Source organism: Aspergillus lucknowensis (assembly GCF_044049455.1).
Source record: "Aspergillus lucknowensis strain CBS 449.75 chromosome Unknown BJX67scaffold_45, whole genome shotgun sequence".
NCBI lineage: Eukaryota > Fungi > Ascomycota > Eurotiomycetes > Eurotiales > Aspergillaceae > Aspergillus > Aspergillus lucknowensis.
Window position 1 is genome coordinate 55,157 of NW_027263589.1, and position 15,194 is coordinate 70,350.

Consider the following 15,194-nt stretch of genomic DNA (forward strand, 5'->3'; position numbering starts at 1 on the left):
GTGGAATGTGACGTCAATTGGTGTGGTTCTAATAGCCAATGGATTTGCATCGTGGAGGAGTTTGTCTGAACCGAGGATGTACCCTGGTTCGTGAGGTTATTACTTTCTAGAGGTTAAATTGACGGTATCATCATCTTCCCTATTGTTCTGCTGCTGCCGCTGGACCACAAGCAGTGTGATCCGTATGGCCGTTAACCCCTCGGGAAGCGCAACAGCAACTTCGCCGAGAGCGTTCTATTTCTATTCGACTCTCTATGACTGATGTAGGTGATAATGGATCTCTATCACTCTACTCCCCTCCGGGTTCTCAGACTGCATCTTCCTCAGCCAACTACACACCACGCGGCGGAATAATCGGCCTCGGCGGCAACCGGTCAACATGCGCATTTATATCAACGAGAATGTTATTCTTCGTGCCGTGGCCGATAATAGCATGCGGCATTCCCGGGTTCCAATCTTTCACAGATTCGATGTAGGCGATGTGCTCTGGAGTCAGCTTGATATTGATCGCCTCGACGTTGGAGAGGATATGCGAGACCTTTCGCCAGCCGACGACGGGGAAGACGCTCCATCCCCGCAGCATTATATGGGCAACAATGGAACCGCTTTCGCAAATTCAATCTATAGCTGGAGTTGGTTCGATCCGCTCGAGATTTCTTGAATGGTTTTGGTGTCTCCCTTTCTTGCCTGGCGCAATACCAGGAATACTCCTGTTGCGGTGGGGAGAACCCCGGCGCTGACCCTGACCCCCAGACCTGCTTTGGCACAGGATGATAAACCGCCACCTTCTTCCTCTTCTTCGGATCTTGCCGTTCGTGGTTCGGTAGAGGTTGTTGTCGAGGAGGTACGAATAGTGGGAGGGCCAGTCACAATAACGGGATGAGAGAATGTCACCGTCTGCGTGCCGGTTGTGGTCCGGGGTGTTGGGCCGACTAGGGATACATCGTTTACAGTAATTCCGTACCAGTAAAACTGACCGCCAGAAACAACTGGGGTACAAAACAACAATTCGAGAATCGACGTTTCGACTGGTCGCAAGGCCGGTAGGAAACTCGGACGCAGAGTCGTGGAGCTATCCAACGCGTCAACAGTTGTAGTAAAGGTTGAGGCGGAATGGCACGCTCTAGAAGAAGTCACTGCGATCGTGAACTGCGCATCGTCGAAACGAGTTTCTTCGTACGTCCAGCGGACAGGAAAGGAGTCTATGGGGAAAGCTGTTTCGGCGGCGCAGAGCAGTTGCATCATGAGTTGTGTCACTACAAGAAAATGCTGTCATCTTCGCCGGATTTTTGAGGACGGATGGATGCGCTTCGTGTGTCTGGCAAAGATTCCAGATTGATCCGCTCCCTACTACTGCCTTCTGTCAGTCGAGAGAACCCCTCCGCCGCAACGGGTTTGAGACGGCCGGATGGGTACCGCTGCACCCGTTCCTGGGATGTGTCACGGTGCTTGCTCAAAATTTTGCGCGGGAGGATCCTTGAGATCAGTGGCCATATTGGGGGCAGGCAAGCGGCGATAATGATAATCGCTCCTTCTACCACAGTCCAGATGCCGAGTTCTACCGAAACCCCTGTCGCGGCTGTCAGCTTTGTTCTGCACGGGAGAAATGTGAGAGCCGTACAAGTTGGGTCGGTTAGAGCATTTTGTCGGAAGAATATTGTCATGCGTAGGACGCTCGTTACGATTCCCCTAGGAGAGTATGTGAGTCCTTGGCCTCGGTATTATACCGTGACGACTTACAGTCCACCGAGTATGAACACGAATGTCAAGGCGAGCTTTTGCGTCAAGCGCGTGTGCAGCTTCCACACGAACGGCAGGGGCATAATGAGAATAAGGAGATCTGTCAAAATATTCGGCGGGGAGACGTAGCGATAGAACGCCTGCTGGTCAAAGCACGACCCCCCAGGGATGTTCTTGTCCCAGGCGAATTGCACAGGGGAACATTGGAAGATCGCCGCGAACAAAACACCAATGCCATGCGCTAAGACGATCGCTCCGACGACGTAGGTCAGTATACGGAACTTGGGAGTTCGAAAGATCCGATCGTAGAACAGCAGGATCGAAATCTTCGCGGGTGTCACTGTGAAGGGGAAGTCCAGAATTTGGTTGGCGAAGAGACCCTGTTTACCACCCTGAGTTTCTGTTCCCTCTCCAGCGACGATAGGTTTTAAAAGGGAACGAACCTTTTGCAATGCCACAAGCTTGTCAGGAGTGTAGAAGGCGACGTATTCAAAATGGTGGCCGACCCCGGCGACCTTGATCACTTTTTCAAAGTTAGTTCGAAGACTACGTGGACGAGGAGGATACAGCCATACACACGATGTATAATGCTGTTTGTCCGAGGCTTGCGATCTGCGAAGACGGAGCATGAGCGAAAAAGAGCTGCGCTTATCGATCGATCGATCAAAAGAGACCCACCAAGGCAGGAAGGATCAAGTAGTCATCGAGGGTGCAGTTGAGACGCTGCATGTGTCGAGTGTAGAAGCGTGCAGCAACCACCACTATCTGGACAACCGCAAAAGCAATTGACACTCCCATTAGCGAATCGCCACAGTACGAAGCGTTGGGGGGCGCTGGTGGAGTGCTCATTTTCGCTCTTTGCTCAGATTGAGTTGCGACGCTGGCAGGTGTTGACAATTGATTGTGTGCTGGCAGGCTCGACTTCGTGTTAAGTAAACTGTCTTCCGAGGGGAGGCAAGGGTTCCCATCCTTCCATTTCGTAAGGGCTCGAGCCCCAAATGACGCCACGACTGGGGGAAGGTTGGCGGATCTCAGCATCCGAACCAGCGAACCAGGCCAAGGAACCCGCGACACGATGAACGCGAACCGACAACCGACGAACGCCACCCCAGGCGATTGCGGATAATTTCCATTATTTAATTAGCAGAACACCCCCAGGAATGTCATGATCCCAAATTTTCGCTTTCGTTCCCCGACTGGTTCCAGTGTTGATTGCCGAATTTGAGTTTCCGCTGATCATTTTCACAAGTGTCGACCGGGATGGCGCTGGCGGATGAGATTCTGTCGCTGACGCAGCAAGTGCGATCGGCCAGAGAGCCCATCGATGATGACACGCGAGCGAAGGCGATAAAAGCTGCGCGAGGGCTTCTGGAAGCGCTTGTTCCTCCGCCCGAAACCGTCATCCAGGACGTGGTCTTGGTGCGTTGGGAATCGCCTGTGCCGTCGCACCGGCAAAAACACGATGCTAATACCGGCTAAAAAAAAATCCAGAACCCTGTTGTGTTGATGGCTCTTCGTCTGGGCGTCCAGATCGGGGTATTTCGGATCATCCGCGACCATCAAGCGGGCCAGGCCACAACCCAAGAGATTGCCGAGCAGTCCGGTGCCAGTCCGGTTCTCCTCGGTGAGTTTTGATTGACCCTGTGGACCGAGGCGCGAGATATGGACTGGGCATCCACCTCGCGGTGCCACAATTGGAGCGAAAACCAAGTGCCGACGCTGACAAGATCCCTGCTCCGGTCTCAGACCAGATTCTCAGGTTGCTCGCTGCGACTGGGTATGTCCTCGAGACTGGTGTCCAAACATACGGGCCTTCTGCTCTCACTGAGACGATGGCAAGCCCCGTCATCGAGGGCACGACGAGAGCATGGTGAGCGCTGCCTCCAATGAGATGAGGAACATTGCTCATGCAAGCTCATACAACACGCAGCTTTGATATCGGCAACTTCTGCACAACATATGCCCCAGAGTATTTCCGTCGGAACGGCAATCAGTTCCCGACCTCGGCCTTAGACACTCCATTTCAGCTGGCAAAGAACACTCAGCTCAGCTATTTCGCCTGGTTAGATGAGAACGCATCCCTCGCGAAAGATTTCCAGCAATGGATGACTGCGAAGCTGGAAGCCTCCCCGAACTGGGTGGACTGGTTTGACGTTGAAGGCGTCATCCTTGATGGGCTCCGAACAGTCCAGCCGGATGACGCAGATGGCAACGTCTTGCTTGTCGACGTTGGCGGCGGCGATGGACATTACGTTCATGCGTTCAACCGCAAATTCCCAAATGTAGGAGGCCGGCGAATCGTGCAGGACCTGCCACATGTCGTCTCGAATATCGCGGACGTCCCGGAGTCAACCGAGCTAATGGCGTATGATTTCTTCGAGCCCCAACCAGTGAAAGGTCTGTACCCCCAACCTTTGTCTGTTTCTCCCTCAGTTCGCTGCAGGCATAAGCTTACAGACTTGCAAAGGTGCACGAGCATATTACTTGCACTGGATTTTGCACGACTGGGATGACAAACCGGCCCGCGATATCCTGACTAATATTGCGGCGGCCATGGAGCCTGGTTATTCGAGGCTAATTATCAATGAACAAATCGTCCCCGACAGAGGCTGTGACTTTGCGACGGCGTGTCTCGGAATTATGATGATGGTTCAAGTCGGCGCTCTCGAGCGGAGCGAGCAGCAGTGGCGTGCCCTGCTCACCTCTGTTGGCTTCACAGATATCTCCTTTCATCAACCTCCGGGAAACGGAGAGGGGATTATCGTCGTTAAGAAGTCATGAGACACGATAGGAACCTGAGAAAGAGTGCTTTGGCTTGCCAGGCGTGTGTAGCGCAACGAGAGCAAATGCACAGGTGGGGTTTGTTGGAGGCGCATTCAAAGAAGTGAGGGGTGTCATGTTTTAGCGGGACCATATATATCTTATCTATTTAATTCAAGGTAGATATCTCCAATGGTCTCCATCAGACATTATCCAGATCGCCATGCGCATATTAGGCAGCATCCGGGCACCGTCCCGGGAGGTACCCTAAAAGGGTATTTGCTGATCGAATCTTGAAGGCAACCGGCTGGCGCATCGTGTGATGAGCCCGCGGGACTGCAGGTCGAAATTGTAGATGTCGGTGGCTAAGCGAGGGACGAACCCCTCATTTGGAGATAAATAGCGTGGTATCGGCCATGTCAAATGCTCACGATCATCAAGATTGGCAATATGAGCTCCAAGATCCTACAGCACAAACGCCTGACGCTGTTCAAGACAGGACTTAGGTTCTGCAGCTCGTCGACGACACAGAATGGTGTTCTCCTCAACGGCCTCGCGGCCACTACTGGCTCTCCCCTGGCAGTCCTTCCAACAAAAAGTTTGATCTACTCGGTGCTCTTCACCTCAGTGATGTCGTCGCCACTCCTGAAACCTTCTCTAGGACTGTTGAGGTATGTCATCGACTCCAAGGAATCGCTCCTTCACCCATCCAGAAACCAAGTCATGCGCTATCTGCTGCGCACAACGATCTACAACCACTTTTGCGCCGGGGAGAATGAGACGGAGGTCCGCAGATCTGTTCAAAAAATGAAGGCCCTTGGCTTCAAAGGCGTGATTCTGGGGTATGCCCGGGAATCGGTGGCGAAGATGGACGATGTCAAGCATCTTCCTGCATCCTCGAATACTAAACAGGAAGTGCTGGATCGCGCCGTTGATGAATGGAAAGAAGGGAACCTTCGGACCTTGAGGATGATCGGCGAGGGTGACTTTCTGAATGTGAAGTAAGTCCTCTCAATTTGGGGCCGACGAAAACTAACGATGTAGGTTCACGGGAGCCGGTCCTGCTGCGGTTGAAGCTCTCAAGCAAGACGACGGGGTTCCACCCCCGCGAATTCAGGCGGCCATCACCGAGATCTGCACGGCAACCGCGGCGCAGGGATCGCGTTTGTGGATCGATGCAGAGCAGCAAGTCTTCCAGTCAGCCATTGACAATTGGACAATTGATCTGATGCGGCAGTTCAATCGACACGGCAACGTTGTTGTCTTCAATACCATCCAGGCGTATCTGAAAGCCTCAGCGGAAAATGTCAGTCGGCACCTCAGGCTCGCCCAAGCGGAAGGCTGGACACTGGGGGTGAAGCTGGTTCGAGGCGCATATATCGCGCATGACTATCGATCCCGGATTCACGACACCAAGGCTGCCACGGATGACAACTACAACCATATTGTGAAATGTCTGCTCACCCGACAATATCCAACGGGCCCTTCCACAGCCCCGCATATGTTCCCCGATGTTTGCTTGTTCGTTGCGACGCATAACGCGGAAAGCGTGCGAAAAGCCTATTCGTTGTCACGATACAGGGTGCAGAACAAGCTGCCGACGATTCCAGTCGAGCTAGGCCAATTGCAGGGCATGGCAGACGAGGTAAGTTGCGAATTACTGGCACAGAGCGCCCCGAGAGATGAGACAGCAAAGCAAAGCCAAGACCAAGCTGCGGAACTACGAGTCTTCAAGTGCTTAGCTTGGGGATCACTGGAAGAGTGTCTTCATTTTCTTCTGCGCAGGGCCATTGAGAACCAGTCCGCCATGGAAAGGACGCGACAGACGGCTACCGCTCTGAGGAAAGAGGCTTGGCGGCGCCTTGGGTGGTGACAGCGATAGATGTACCTCATCCCCACCTATTCAATGCACAGGTCATACAGAATACGCTCTTCATCGCCAGAACGGGGGTTTCATGCAATACCCCGCAAACCGTCCCATCCTAGCAGTGAGACACACATCTCGTGACGCCATAACGCTAGAATGTGGAGAACCCTGTAAATATCTGTCAGTCTCGGGCTTGTGCATCATGCATTCCCAACCCGAGGAGGCAATTGTGCCGCAGGATGAGGCGGAAGGTGCGAAGCGATTGCCCATGCTCCTGTCTCGTCGGACTTTCAGAGACCAGTCCTCGCTTTCTCCTCATGAGCTGCTTTGTCACCGCATAACCAGAGTCGTCTTCCTCAAAGACTGCTTCCCGGTGGCACGCTTCGAGTATTTCCAACGCGTAATTCTGACAGTCCCACTCAATCGTCTCTTTGTGCACTCCCGCTTCATCGATGACTTGCTTCGCTGTGGCGATATCCGGAGCCTCAATTTCTTCACGGACAAATACTCGATGAGGGTGTCCGAATCGGATGGATTGCTGAAGGCGCGTACTCTCCATTGACTTCGAAGATCTGATCCTCGAAGTCTGGATGAAGGTGCAGAGTCATGCGCTGAAAGTTCGAGAAGGCGACAAATAACGAGGAGTTGCCCATGCCTGACGAACAGTAAGATACCTGTATCGGAGGCCGCCGCGGGCGAGGTCACATAATATGGCAAGAGAAACCGCAGGAGATCCAGTCTCAAGGGCGCACGATAGATGGATGATGGAAAGGAGTCGCTCGCTGCTTGTGTTTGCAAAGGGAAGGTCTGCGTTGACTGCCTGAGGCTTCTTGCCCCTCCCCTCGACCCTTTTGTCCCTCTCTCAACTCCCTCTCAAGCCGTCCCTCGTCACCACTGCTGGCGCACATCAAATCCGACAACGGTGACTCAAGTCTCGTTCTCAACTTGGTGATGTTTTCCGAAGAATTCTTGTTCCAGGATCGCCACTCAAACCTTGATGGGGCCTTTAACGAGCAAGGTTTGACACTGTCGTCAACCTCTTCACTTTTCACCGGGGCGCACGGATGACAGTGTGAATGAAAGTTTCTCTTGCTACAATTCGGGATGCAATTTCCGGTGCCTGTGGGGTCCAAAGCTGGGGATGCCAGGGACTCTCCCGCTGTCGCTGAATTATCGGGCGAATTGTGGATTGGAACCCGTTTCCAGACTTTTCCACAAGCCCCCATGTGACACGCAGCCACTTCGATCTTCGTTGAATCCCACCAATTCCGGATGAGACCCTCGGCATGTAACGTCATCGGCTTGCCAGTGCCAAATTATGATGGACGAAGACGGTTCCGCGTGGCTGTCCCACGGCTCAGGCTTCCAATCATCATGATTCCTCGTGCCTCTGGCTGGGAACACCCCGCTGGTTGCAAATATATCAAGACCGGAAGGGAAGGTCAACCAGTTGCTGGTGGCGCACCAGCGCCTGCACACGTTCCGTTCTCTTCAAGCTTTGCGGGGGGATGGCGTCTGGGCCTCCGTCAGCGCGAGAGATTTTCGCTGGATACGAAGGGAGATGCAATGAAACCTTGAGGCCCCTCTTGTCCCGGTCAGCGCGCGCCATGACTATTTATGCTTAGTTGCCCGTCAACCACCTCGTAATTTTCTGCGATCACTCTTGGGCCTGACGGGGAGACATCTGAAAATGCGCTTCAAAGTAAGTACTACTTACGAGCAGATCTCGATTCACTTACTGAGATCTATTTCGGGATAGCCGATTTCCCAGTGGTTACCTCTGCTGCTCCAGCTCCCACAGGGTGGAACTGCCCTTTTGAATGTCGACAATGCGCGCGTTGAAAATGGAGTGAGGCACCATGGTGGTGGACATGGTTTCGGCAACTCCAACAACACCTACCAAACAATGTTCTCGGGGGTAACTTGGGATGAGGACCGATGGATTCTTACCACCAATACCCTCGATCAGGGCCATTACCAGTCCCGGGGTTCAGTCGCGAATGGATACCTCGGAATCAGCGTGTCCAGTGTTGGTCCGTTCTTCGAGCTCGATCTACCGGTCGCTGACGATGTAATCAATGGATGGCCGTTGTTTTCTCGACGACAGTCGTTTGCAACAATTGCCGGATTCTATGATTTGCAGCCATCTACAAATGGATCCAATTTCCCGTGGCTGAACCAATACGGGGGTGAAAGTGTTATTAGCGGCGTACCTCACTGGAGTGGACTTATTCTCGATCTGGGGGGAGGGGATTATCTGGATTCGACGGTGGATAGCACAACACTCAGCAACTTTCGGTCTAGTTATGATTTCAAGGCAGGTGTATTGTCGTGGTCCTATACTTGGACGCCTGCTGGCAACAAGGGCTCCTTTGCGATCAATTATCGACTGTTCGCAAATAAGTTGAGGATTAACCATGCCGTGGTGGATTTGGAGGTCACGCCTTCGCAAGAGAGCCAAGCAACAATAGTCAATGTCCTGGACGGATATTCTGCCGTGCGCACTGACTTCGTTGACTCCGGGGACGATGACGGTGCCATCTTCTCAGCGGTTCGACCTTGGGGAATCCCCGACGTCTCTGCGTATGTCTACGCGAATATCACCGGATCTGAGCATGTCGACTTGTCGACTCGTCGACTTGTGACGGATAAACCTTATGTGAACTCCAACGAATCCTCGATTGCTCAGGCAGTTAATATCAACTTCGTCGCGAATGAGAAAGTTCGGATCACCAAATTCGTTGGTGCCGCTTCTACGGACGCCTTTCCCGATCCCCAGGCGACGGCGAAACAGGCGGTATCTCAGGCGCTGATGGCTGGGTACCTTCGCTCTCTCCGATCGCACATTGGAGAGTGGGCAGCTATCATGCCGAACGACTCTGTTGACCATTATACCGATCCTGTGACCGGCCGGCTACCGAACGACGACAATATCATTAACTCGGCGATCATTGCGGTCACCAATACCTACTACCTACTGCAGAACACAGTGGGAAAGAATGCTATCCGTCTTGCCTCGAGCGCATCAGAAGCATCTCTCAACGTTCACAGTTTCGCAGTTGGCGGCTTGGTCTCCGATTCATACGCCGGCCTGGTCTTCTGGGATGCCGACGTCTGGATGCAACCTGGGCTGGTCGCGTCTCATCCGGAGGCCGCGCAGGCTGTCACCAACTACCGCACAGAGAAATACCCACAGGCGAAAGAAAATATCAAGACCATGTACACTGGGTCCAAGAACCAGACATACATTGAACCGGAGGCTGCCGTTTATCCGTGGACGAGCGGCCGCTTCGGGAACTGTACTGGAACTGGACCTTGCTGGGATTACCAATACCATCTGAATGGTGACATTGGGCTGTCCCTAATCTACCAGTGGGTAGCAAGTGGTGACACGGAGACCTTCCGGAAGAACCACTTTCCCATCTACGATTCCGTGGCGACGCTATATGCCAGCGTCGTCGAGCGCAATGGAAGTTCCTGGACCTTGACTAACATGACAGATCCCGTAAGTTAATCCACTCTATCCGTCGCGTCTTCTAACAGCCGAAGGATGAATACGCCAATCATATCGATGCTGGTGGCTTTACCATGCCGATGATCTCCGAGACCCTGGAGTATGCCAATGCTTTCCGGCAACAATTTGGCCTTGAACAGAACGACACATGGACCGAGATCTCAGACAATGTCCTGGTTCTGAAGGAGCAAGGGGTGACACTGGAATACACGACCATGAACGGAACTGCAGCTGTCAAGCAGGCTGATATCGTACTAGTCACATATCCCCTTGTTTACGATAACTATACCGCAGGCAATGCTCTCACGGATTTGGACTACTACGCAAACAGACAGTCGGCCGACGGTCCTGCGATGACGTGGGCGATATTTTCAATTGTCGCCGGTGCCGTTTCTCCTTCTGGATGCTCGGCGTATACATACCACCAGTACTCATATGCTCCATATGCAAGGGCACCGTTCTTCCAACTTTCGGAACAGATGCTCGACAATGCCAGTATCAATGGTGGCACTCATCCGGCGTATCCGTTCCTGACAGGTCATGGAGGAGCAAATCAGGTCGTCCTCTTCGGCTATCTGGGGCTCCGGCTCATTCCTGACGATGCCATCCATATCGAACCCAACCTACCCCCACAGATCCCGTACGTGAAATATCGAACCTTTTACTGGCGTGGATGGCCGATTTCTGCTCAGTCCAACTACACGCACACCGTTATCCAGCGCGCGACAAAAACTCCGCCGCTGGAGACCGCCGATCGACGTTTCGCAAACGCCACAATCCCTGTTTACGTCGGTCTGGCTGACAACGCGACAAAGTACCCCCTCCCGACACACGGACCGCTTACCGTTCCTAACCGACAGATCGGGACAATCAACACTATTCAGGGGAACCTGGTCCAATGTAGCCCAGCCTATTCGTCCGAGGAATTTGAGCAAGGCCAATTCCCAATCTCGGTCGTAGATGGCGCAACCTCCACGCGCTGGCAACCAAAGTCATCCAAGAGCAGCTCCGTCACCGTCAACATGGGTTTGACGATGGACCGGTCGCAGACATTGGCCTCTGGATTCCATTTTGAATGGGCACAGGCACCACCGGTTAATGCGACGGTGATCTTCCACGATGCGCCTTTACAGGACCCTGTCGCGGCTTTGGCCTCCCCTGGCCCGACCGCACGGGTTGTAGCAACACTCACGGACATCGAGCAATCCCAACCGTACGACGAGGAAGCGACAGACCTGAACGAAATTAGGCTCCCTGTTGGCAACACGACGACCATTCAACTTGACCAGCCCGTCCCGGCCGCGCGGTATGCGACTCTCGTGATATCCGGAAACCAAGCCATCATGGACGGCGACGAGGACGTGGGCGCGACCGTTGCCGAGTGGGCGATTCTCGGACCAAACTCGGGGCGGGCTCAGAGGCGCATCAAGCGAGTTGCGATTCCTTGAGCGATCGACCCGCAATATTTGTTTTTACTAGAGGTTAATCAACTTCATTGAAATGGATCACTCCACAAGTGCTGGTGGCGCTCGTATTAACCGTGGGAATTAAACGTAAATCATCCTCCGCTCCACAGTGGACCAGCCGCTGTGAATTCTTCAGAAGATGTGCTGTATTCTAGCCGACGGGGGATGCTGCGCCTTGAGTAATTTCAGGATAAAGCGCCCCAGTCTGGAGTGTCAGGGAGAACAGATTGTGCACGCCATGATGTTCTGAGGGATCGCGATGGGAAACGACATTGGCGCAAATTCGAGACTCCGAGTCGATCAGTGTCAAGCACATGCACAACGCTCCGGAAAATCGGACGACAGCCTGAAAAGCCATGAAGATCAGTTGTCCTTCATCTCGGTTGCTTTTGGACGACTATTTCCGGCGCGTACTCAACAGCGTCAGCGTGTTGAAGCTCCCTGATCTGGCTTCGGGGCAGCGATCGGTCTTGCATTCCCCCAGCGTGGAGCTCTCCCAGGGGCTAACCCCGGCAGGGGGGGAGAGGAGTTCACAGTTGGCTTTCTCTGTTTGGAAGAGGGTTGGTTGAACGCGTTCGGAAGGTTGCACAGTCACACCAATCGCGGCGGATAATTGGATATCCTCATCCAATGCCAAGGTGAAGCCAGAGCAGCGGTGGAGATGCATCGGAGTCCAGAGCCAGACGAGAGCGCAGAGATTACCAAGCACTCTGGCCTGGCCTACGCTTTTATACAGACACAAATCTGACACGACGTCGACAAGAACGACTCATCAACTCACTTCCCGATGGCCAAGAACGATCGACTCCCTCGGCGTCCACCCGTTTACCCGGACGGAGACACGCCCCTGAGCCCTCTCCTACTGGAATTGTCGTAGGGTCGTCGGAGAGATATCCTCTGACGCAGCTCGGGGATTCTCCGTTGGCTGTGTCCGGACTCCGTTGCCTCGATAAGCTGACGAGGCAGGCTGCTCAGCACAGCTGCGGACCGCTCCTTCTCTTTCAGGCTCGGCCTTGGCTCCAGTGTTCCTGCAACTGTCCGAACTGATCGGCGTCGTGAATAATAAATAGGCAGGAGCCCTGGTTGCGCAGCAGCTGCTCGGAATGTAAGCTGAGTCCTGGAGCAACTCAAAACATTTTCGAAGCCGAGGACTCTCTTATCATTGTTTATCCTCATTCCCCACCATGCGAGCTCTCGGCCTCGTCGGCCTGGTTGGCGTTGCCAATGCCGTTTGTCCCTATATGACGGGCGAGCTGGGTCGTCGCGACACCGGCAATGAGGATGCCACGCAGGCGACAGAGGAGTTTCTCTCGCAGTATTACCTGGATGACGAGGATGTCTATTTGACCTCCGACGTCGGCGGTCCGATCGAAGACCAGAACAGTTTAAAGGCTGGGGAGCGTGGGTCAACCCTGTTGGAGGATTTTATCTTCCGTCAGAAGATTCAGCGGTTTGACCATGAACGAGTGCGTTGACTTGATTCTAACCCTATCGCATCGGCTCATCCCACATAGGTTCCCGAGCGCGCCGTGCATGCTCGAGGTGCAGGTGCCCACGGTGTGTTTACATCATACGGCGATTTCTCCAACATCACTGCGGCCTCGTTCCTGTCTGCTGAGGGAAAGGAAACCCCGGTTTTCGTCCGTTTCTCCACTGTTGCAGGTAGTCGTGGAAGTTCTGATCTTGCACGAGATGTCCATGGCTTTGCGACTCGGTTCTATACAGACGAGGGCAACTTCGATATCGTTGGCAACAACATCCCGGTCTTCTTCATTCAGGACGCTATCCGGTTCCCTGACTTGATCCACGCTGTCAAGCCTCGTGGCGACAACGAAATCCCCCAGGCTGCTACCGCTCATGACTCTGCATGGGACTTTTTCAGCCAGCAGCCGAGCAGCCTGCACACCCTGCTTTGGGCGATGTCGGGCCATGGAATTCCGCGCTCATTCCGACACGTCGACGGTTTCGGTGTGCATACGTTCCGCTTCGTCACTGATCAAGGGGAGAGCAAACTCGTCAAGTTCCACTGGAAGACACTTCAGGGGAAGGCCAGCCTGGTCTGGGAAGAGGCGCAGCATATCTCGGGAAAGAACCCGGACTTTCTGCGCCAAGATCTGTTTGACGCCATCGAAGCCGAGCGCTATCCGGAATGGGAGGTACGTTCCCAACCGATCCTAATCCTTGACTCGGACTAACAAGACAGCTTGCGGTTCAAATCATGGATGAGGGCGACCAACTGCGCTTCGGCTTTGACGTGCTCGACCCCACCAAGATCGTCCCTGAGGAGTACGTCCCGTTGACCAAGCTGGGCAAGATGACCCTCAATCGGAACCCTCGCAACTACTTCGCCGAAACCGAACAGATAATGGTACTTTGGTTTCCCTCCGGTAGTACAAGGCGCGTACTGACGATGACAGTTCCAACCTGGCCACGTCGTTCGTGGAGTCGACTTCACCGAAGACCCCCTTCTTCAGGGCCGTCTCTTCTCATACCTCGACACACAGCTCAACCGGAATGGCGGGCCCAATTTTGAGCAGCTTCCCATCAACCAGCCCCGTGTTCCCGTCCACAATAACAACCGCGATGGCGCCGGTCAGATGTTCATCCCTCTCAACCCCAACGCGTACACTCCCAACACACTGAACGGCGCCTCTCCTAAGCAAGCCAACCAAACTGACGGACGCGGCTTCTTCACTGCCCCCGACCGCGCGGCCAGAAACAACCTTGTCCGCGCTCTCAGCCCTTCGTTCGACGACGTCTGGTCCCAGCCCCGCCTGTTCTTCAACTCCCTGACCCCGACCGAGCAGCAGTTCATCGTTAACGCCATTCGGTTCGAGAACGCGAATGTGAAAAGTGACGTTGTAAAGAATAACGTGATTATTCAACTGAACCGCGTCTCGAATGATCTTGCAACCCGTGTCGCACGTGCCATTGGCATCGAAGCACCCGAGCCCGATCCCACATACTACCACGACAACACAACCGCCGATGTCGGCACATTTGGACAGAAACTCAAGCGGCTGTCTGGCCTCAAAGTAGGTATTCTCGCTTCTGTTAATGCAGAAGAGTCCTTGAGCGCCGCAACTACTCTGTCCTCCGGGCTTTCAGCCGATGGAGTGGACGTTGTCGTGGTTGCCGAGCGTCTCCAAGACGGCGTAAACCAGACGTACTCCGCCTCTGACGCCATACAATTCGATGCCGTCATCGTCGCATCCGGTGCTGAGGACCTTTTCAGCGCAGACTCTGCGACATCCGCGACATCGACCCTCTACCCCGCCGGCCGTCCTATCGAGATCCTCCTCGACGCTTTCAAATTTGGTAAGCCCCTCGGCGCACTCGGAAGTGGATCTGCTGCACTCGACAACGTGGGTATCGAGAATGATAGGGATGGGGTTTATCTCGCCGAGAGTGCCGGGGATGCCTTTGTTGGTGATATTCAGGAGGGTCTAAGGACGTTTAGGTTTTTGGATCGGTTTGCAATTGACGAGTAGAATAGACAACATGGGGGTATGGACTGCCACTGTATTGTTAATGAGCTAAGAATTTGAAGTCCTTTCGTTTGAAAGCCAGAAGTTGACCAGAATGTAGGTGGACGAAGTACTCACCGTCTGCTTTTTGGTCAGTAGCAAATGATATATTCCACTTCCTCGCCTGCAGAGCCCCTCAAGAATGGCAAACTTCAATGAACAAGAACCCGTTAGAGGCCCCTCGAATAGACCTGCTGGATTTAGATACGAGGGCGGCTTCACCCCTCGCCCCCAGAACTCTGGGATGATATCCTGCGCCTGCTTGGCACTGGGCCAGGAAGTGTCACTACGGAAATGTCTGGGAGAGAGAAATCTCGGAA

General features: G+C 53.8%; 7 protein-coding genes across 7 annotated transcripts; 4 read left to right on the forward strand and 3 right to left on the reverse strand.

Annotated features, from left to right (window-relative positions):
• Positions 1 to 958: 958 nt before the first annotated feature.
• BJX67DRAFT_229130 (uncharacterized protein) lies at positions 959 to 2,880 on the reverse strand. Its single transcript, XM_071025901.1, has 6 exons — positions 2,419 to 2,880; positions 2,316 to 2,352; positions 2,184 to 2,263; positions 1,741 to 2,120; positions 1,622 to 1,689; positions 959 to 1,570 (listed from the first exon to the last, which is right to left on the reverse strand). The coding sequence occupies exons 1-6, from the start codon at positions 2,776 to 2,778 to the stop codon at positions 1,257 to 1,259; spliced, it is 1,239 nt and encodes a 412-aa protein (XP_070882953.1). The 5' UTR covers positions 2,779 to 2,880; the 3' UTR covers positions 959 to 1,256.
• Positions 2,881 to 2,889: 9 nt separating this feature from the next.
• On the forward strand, positions 2,890 to 4,736 carry BJX67DRAFT_229110 (S-adenosyl-L-methionine-dependent methyltransferase). The gene is made up of 5 exons (XM_071025896.1): positions 2,890 to 3,159; positions 3,232 to 3,364; positions 3,487 to 3,610; positions 3,671 to 4,137; positions 4,208 to 4,736. Exons 1-5 carry the CDS (start codon positions 3,001 to 3,003, stop codon positions 4,519 to 4,521), a joined length of 1,197 nt encoding a protein of 398 aa, XP_070882954.1. The 5' UTR covers positions 2,890 to 3,000; the 3' UTR covers positions 4,522 to 4,736.
• A 1-nt stretch (position 4,737) lies between these two features.
• Positions 4,738 to 6,461, forward strand: BJX67DRAFT_229111 (putative proline oxidase Put1). Its single transcript, XM_071025897.1, has 2 exons — positions 4,738 to 5,501; positions 5,545 to 6,461. Exons 1-2 carry the CDS (start codon positions 4,924 to 4,926, stop codon positions 6,371 to 6,373), a joined length of 1,407 nt encoding a protein of 468 aa, XP_070882955.1. The 5' UTR covers positions 4,738 to 4,923; the 3' UTR covers positions 6,374 to 6,461.
• BJX67DRAFT_229112 (uncharacterized protein) lies at positions 6,462 to 7,017 on the reverse strand. Its single transcript, XM_071025898.1, has one exon. The coding sequence runs from the start codon at positions 6,924 to 6,926 to the stop codon at positions 6,549 to 6,551; it is 378 nt and encodes a 125-aa protein (XP_070882956.1). The 5' UTR covers positions 6,927 to 7,017; the 3' UTR covers positions 6,462 to 6,548.
• On the reverse strand, positions 7,018 to 7,969 carry BJX67DRAFT_229196 (uncharacterized protein). The gene has a single exon (XM_071025902.1). It carries the CDS (start codon positions 7,663 to 7,665, stop codon positions 7,108 to 7,110), a length of 558 nt encoding a protein of 185 aa, XP_070882957.1. The 5' UTR covers positions 7,666 to 7,969; the 3' UTR covers positions 7,018 to 7,107.
• treA (alpha,alpha-trehalase treA) lies at positions 7,862 to 11,537 on the forward strand. Its single transcript, XM_071025899.1, has 3 exons — positions 7,862 to 8,069; positions 8,127 to 9,872; positions 9,917 to 11,537. The coding sequence occupies exons 1-3, from the start codon at positions 8,058 to 8,060 to the stop codon at positions 11,327 to 11,329; spliced, it is 3,171 nt and encodes a 1,056-aa protein (XP_070882958.1). The 5' UTR covers positions 7,862 to 8,057; the 3' UTR covers positions 11,330 to 11,537.
• Positions 11,538 to 12,273: 736 nt separating this feature from the next.
• Positions 12,274 to 14,927, forward strand: cat1 (catalase catB). The gene is made up of 4 exons (XM_071025900.1): positions 12,274 to 12,813; positions 12,862 to 13,503; positions 13,551 to 13,715; positions 13,765 to 14,927. Exons 1-4 carry the CDS (start codon positions 12,532 to 12,534, stop codon positions 14,836 to 14,838), a joined length of 2,163 nt encoding a protein of 720 aa, XP_070882959.1. The 5' UTR covers positions 12,274 to 12,531; the 3' UTR covers positions 14,839 to 14,927.
• Positions 14,928 to 15,194: the final 267 nt, after the last annotated feature.

Bases quoted from the DNA above. Each gene is read 5' to 3' on its own strand.
- treA (XM_071025899.1), top strand. The intron at 9,873-9,916 runs GTAAGTTAATCC...TAACAGCCGAAG, and splicing joins TGACTAACATGACAGATCCC to GATGAATACGCCAATCATAT.
- BJX67DRAFT_229130 (XM_071025901.1), bottom strand. From the start codon at position 2,778: ATGCTGAGATCCGCCAACCTTCCCCCAGTCGTGGCGTCATTTGGGGCT. The intron at 2,264-2,315 runs GTATGGCTGTAT...ACTTTGAAAAAG, and splicing joins AACAGCATTATACATCGTGT to TGATCAAGGTCGCCGGGGTC. The intron at 1,690-1,740 runs GTAAGTCGTCAC...ATACTCTCCTAG, and splicing joins GTGTTCATACTCGGTGGACT to GGGAATCGTAACGAGCGTCC.
- BJX67DRAFT_229196 (XM_071025902.1), bottom strand. From the start codon at position 7,665: ATGACGTTACATGCCGAGGGTCTCATCCGGAATTGGTGGGATTCAACG.
- BJX67DRAFT_229110 (XM_071025896.1), top strand. From the start codon at position 3,001: ATGGCGCTGGCGGATGAGATTCTGTCGCTGACGCAGCAAGTGCGATCG. The intron at 3,160-3,231 runs GTGCGTTGGGAA...AAAAAAATCCAG, and splicing joins TCATCCAGGACGTGGTCTTG to AACCCTGTTGTGTTGATGGC. The intron at 3,365-3,486 runs GTGAGTTTTGAT...CTCCGGTCTCAG, and splicing joins TGCCAGTCCGGTTCTCCTCG to ACCAGATTCTCAGGTTGCTC.
- BJX67DRAFT_229111 (XM_071025897.1), top strand. From the start codon at position 4,924: ATGCTCACGATCATCAAGATTGGCAATATGAGCTCCAAGATCCTACAG. The intron at 5,502-5,544 runs GTAAGTCCTCTC...CTAACGATGTAG, and splicing joins GGTGACTTTCTGAATGTGAA to GTTCACGGGAGCCGGTCCTG.
- cat1 (XM_071025900.1), top strand. From the start codon at position 12,532: ATGCGAGCTCTCGGCCTCGTCGGCCTGGTTGGCGTTGCCAATGCCGTT. The intron at 13,504-13,550 runs GTACGTTCCCAA...CTAACAAGACAG, and splicing joins AGCGCTATCCGGAATGGGAG to CTTGCGGTTCAAATCATGGA. The intron at 13,716-13,764 runs GTACTTTGGTTT...TGACGATGACAG, and splicing joins CCGAAACCGAACAGATAATG to TTCCAACCTGGCCACGTCGT.
- BJX67DRAFT_229112 (XM_071025898.1), bottom strand. From the start codon at position 6,926: ATGGAGAGTACGCGCCTTCAGCAATCCATCCGATTCGGACACCCTCAT.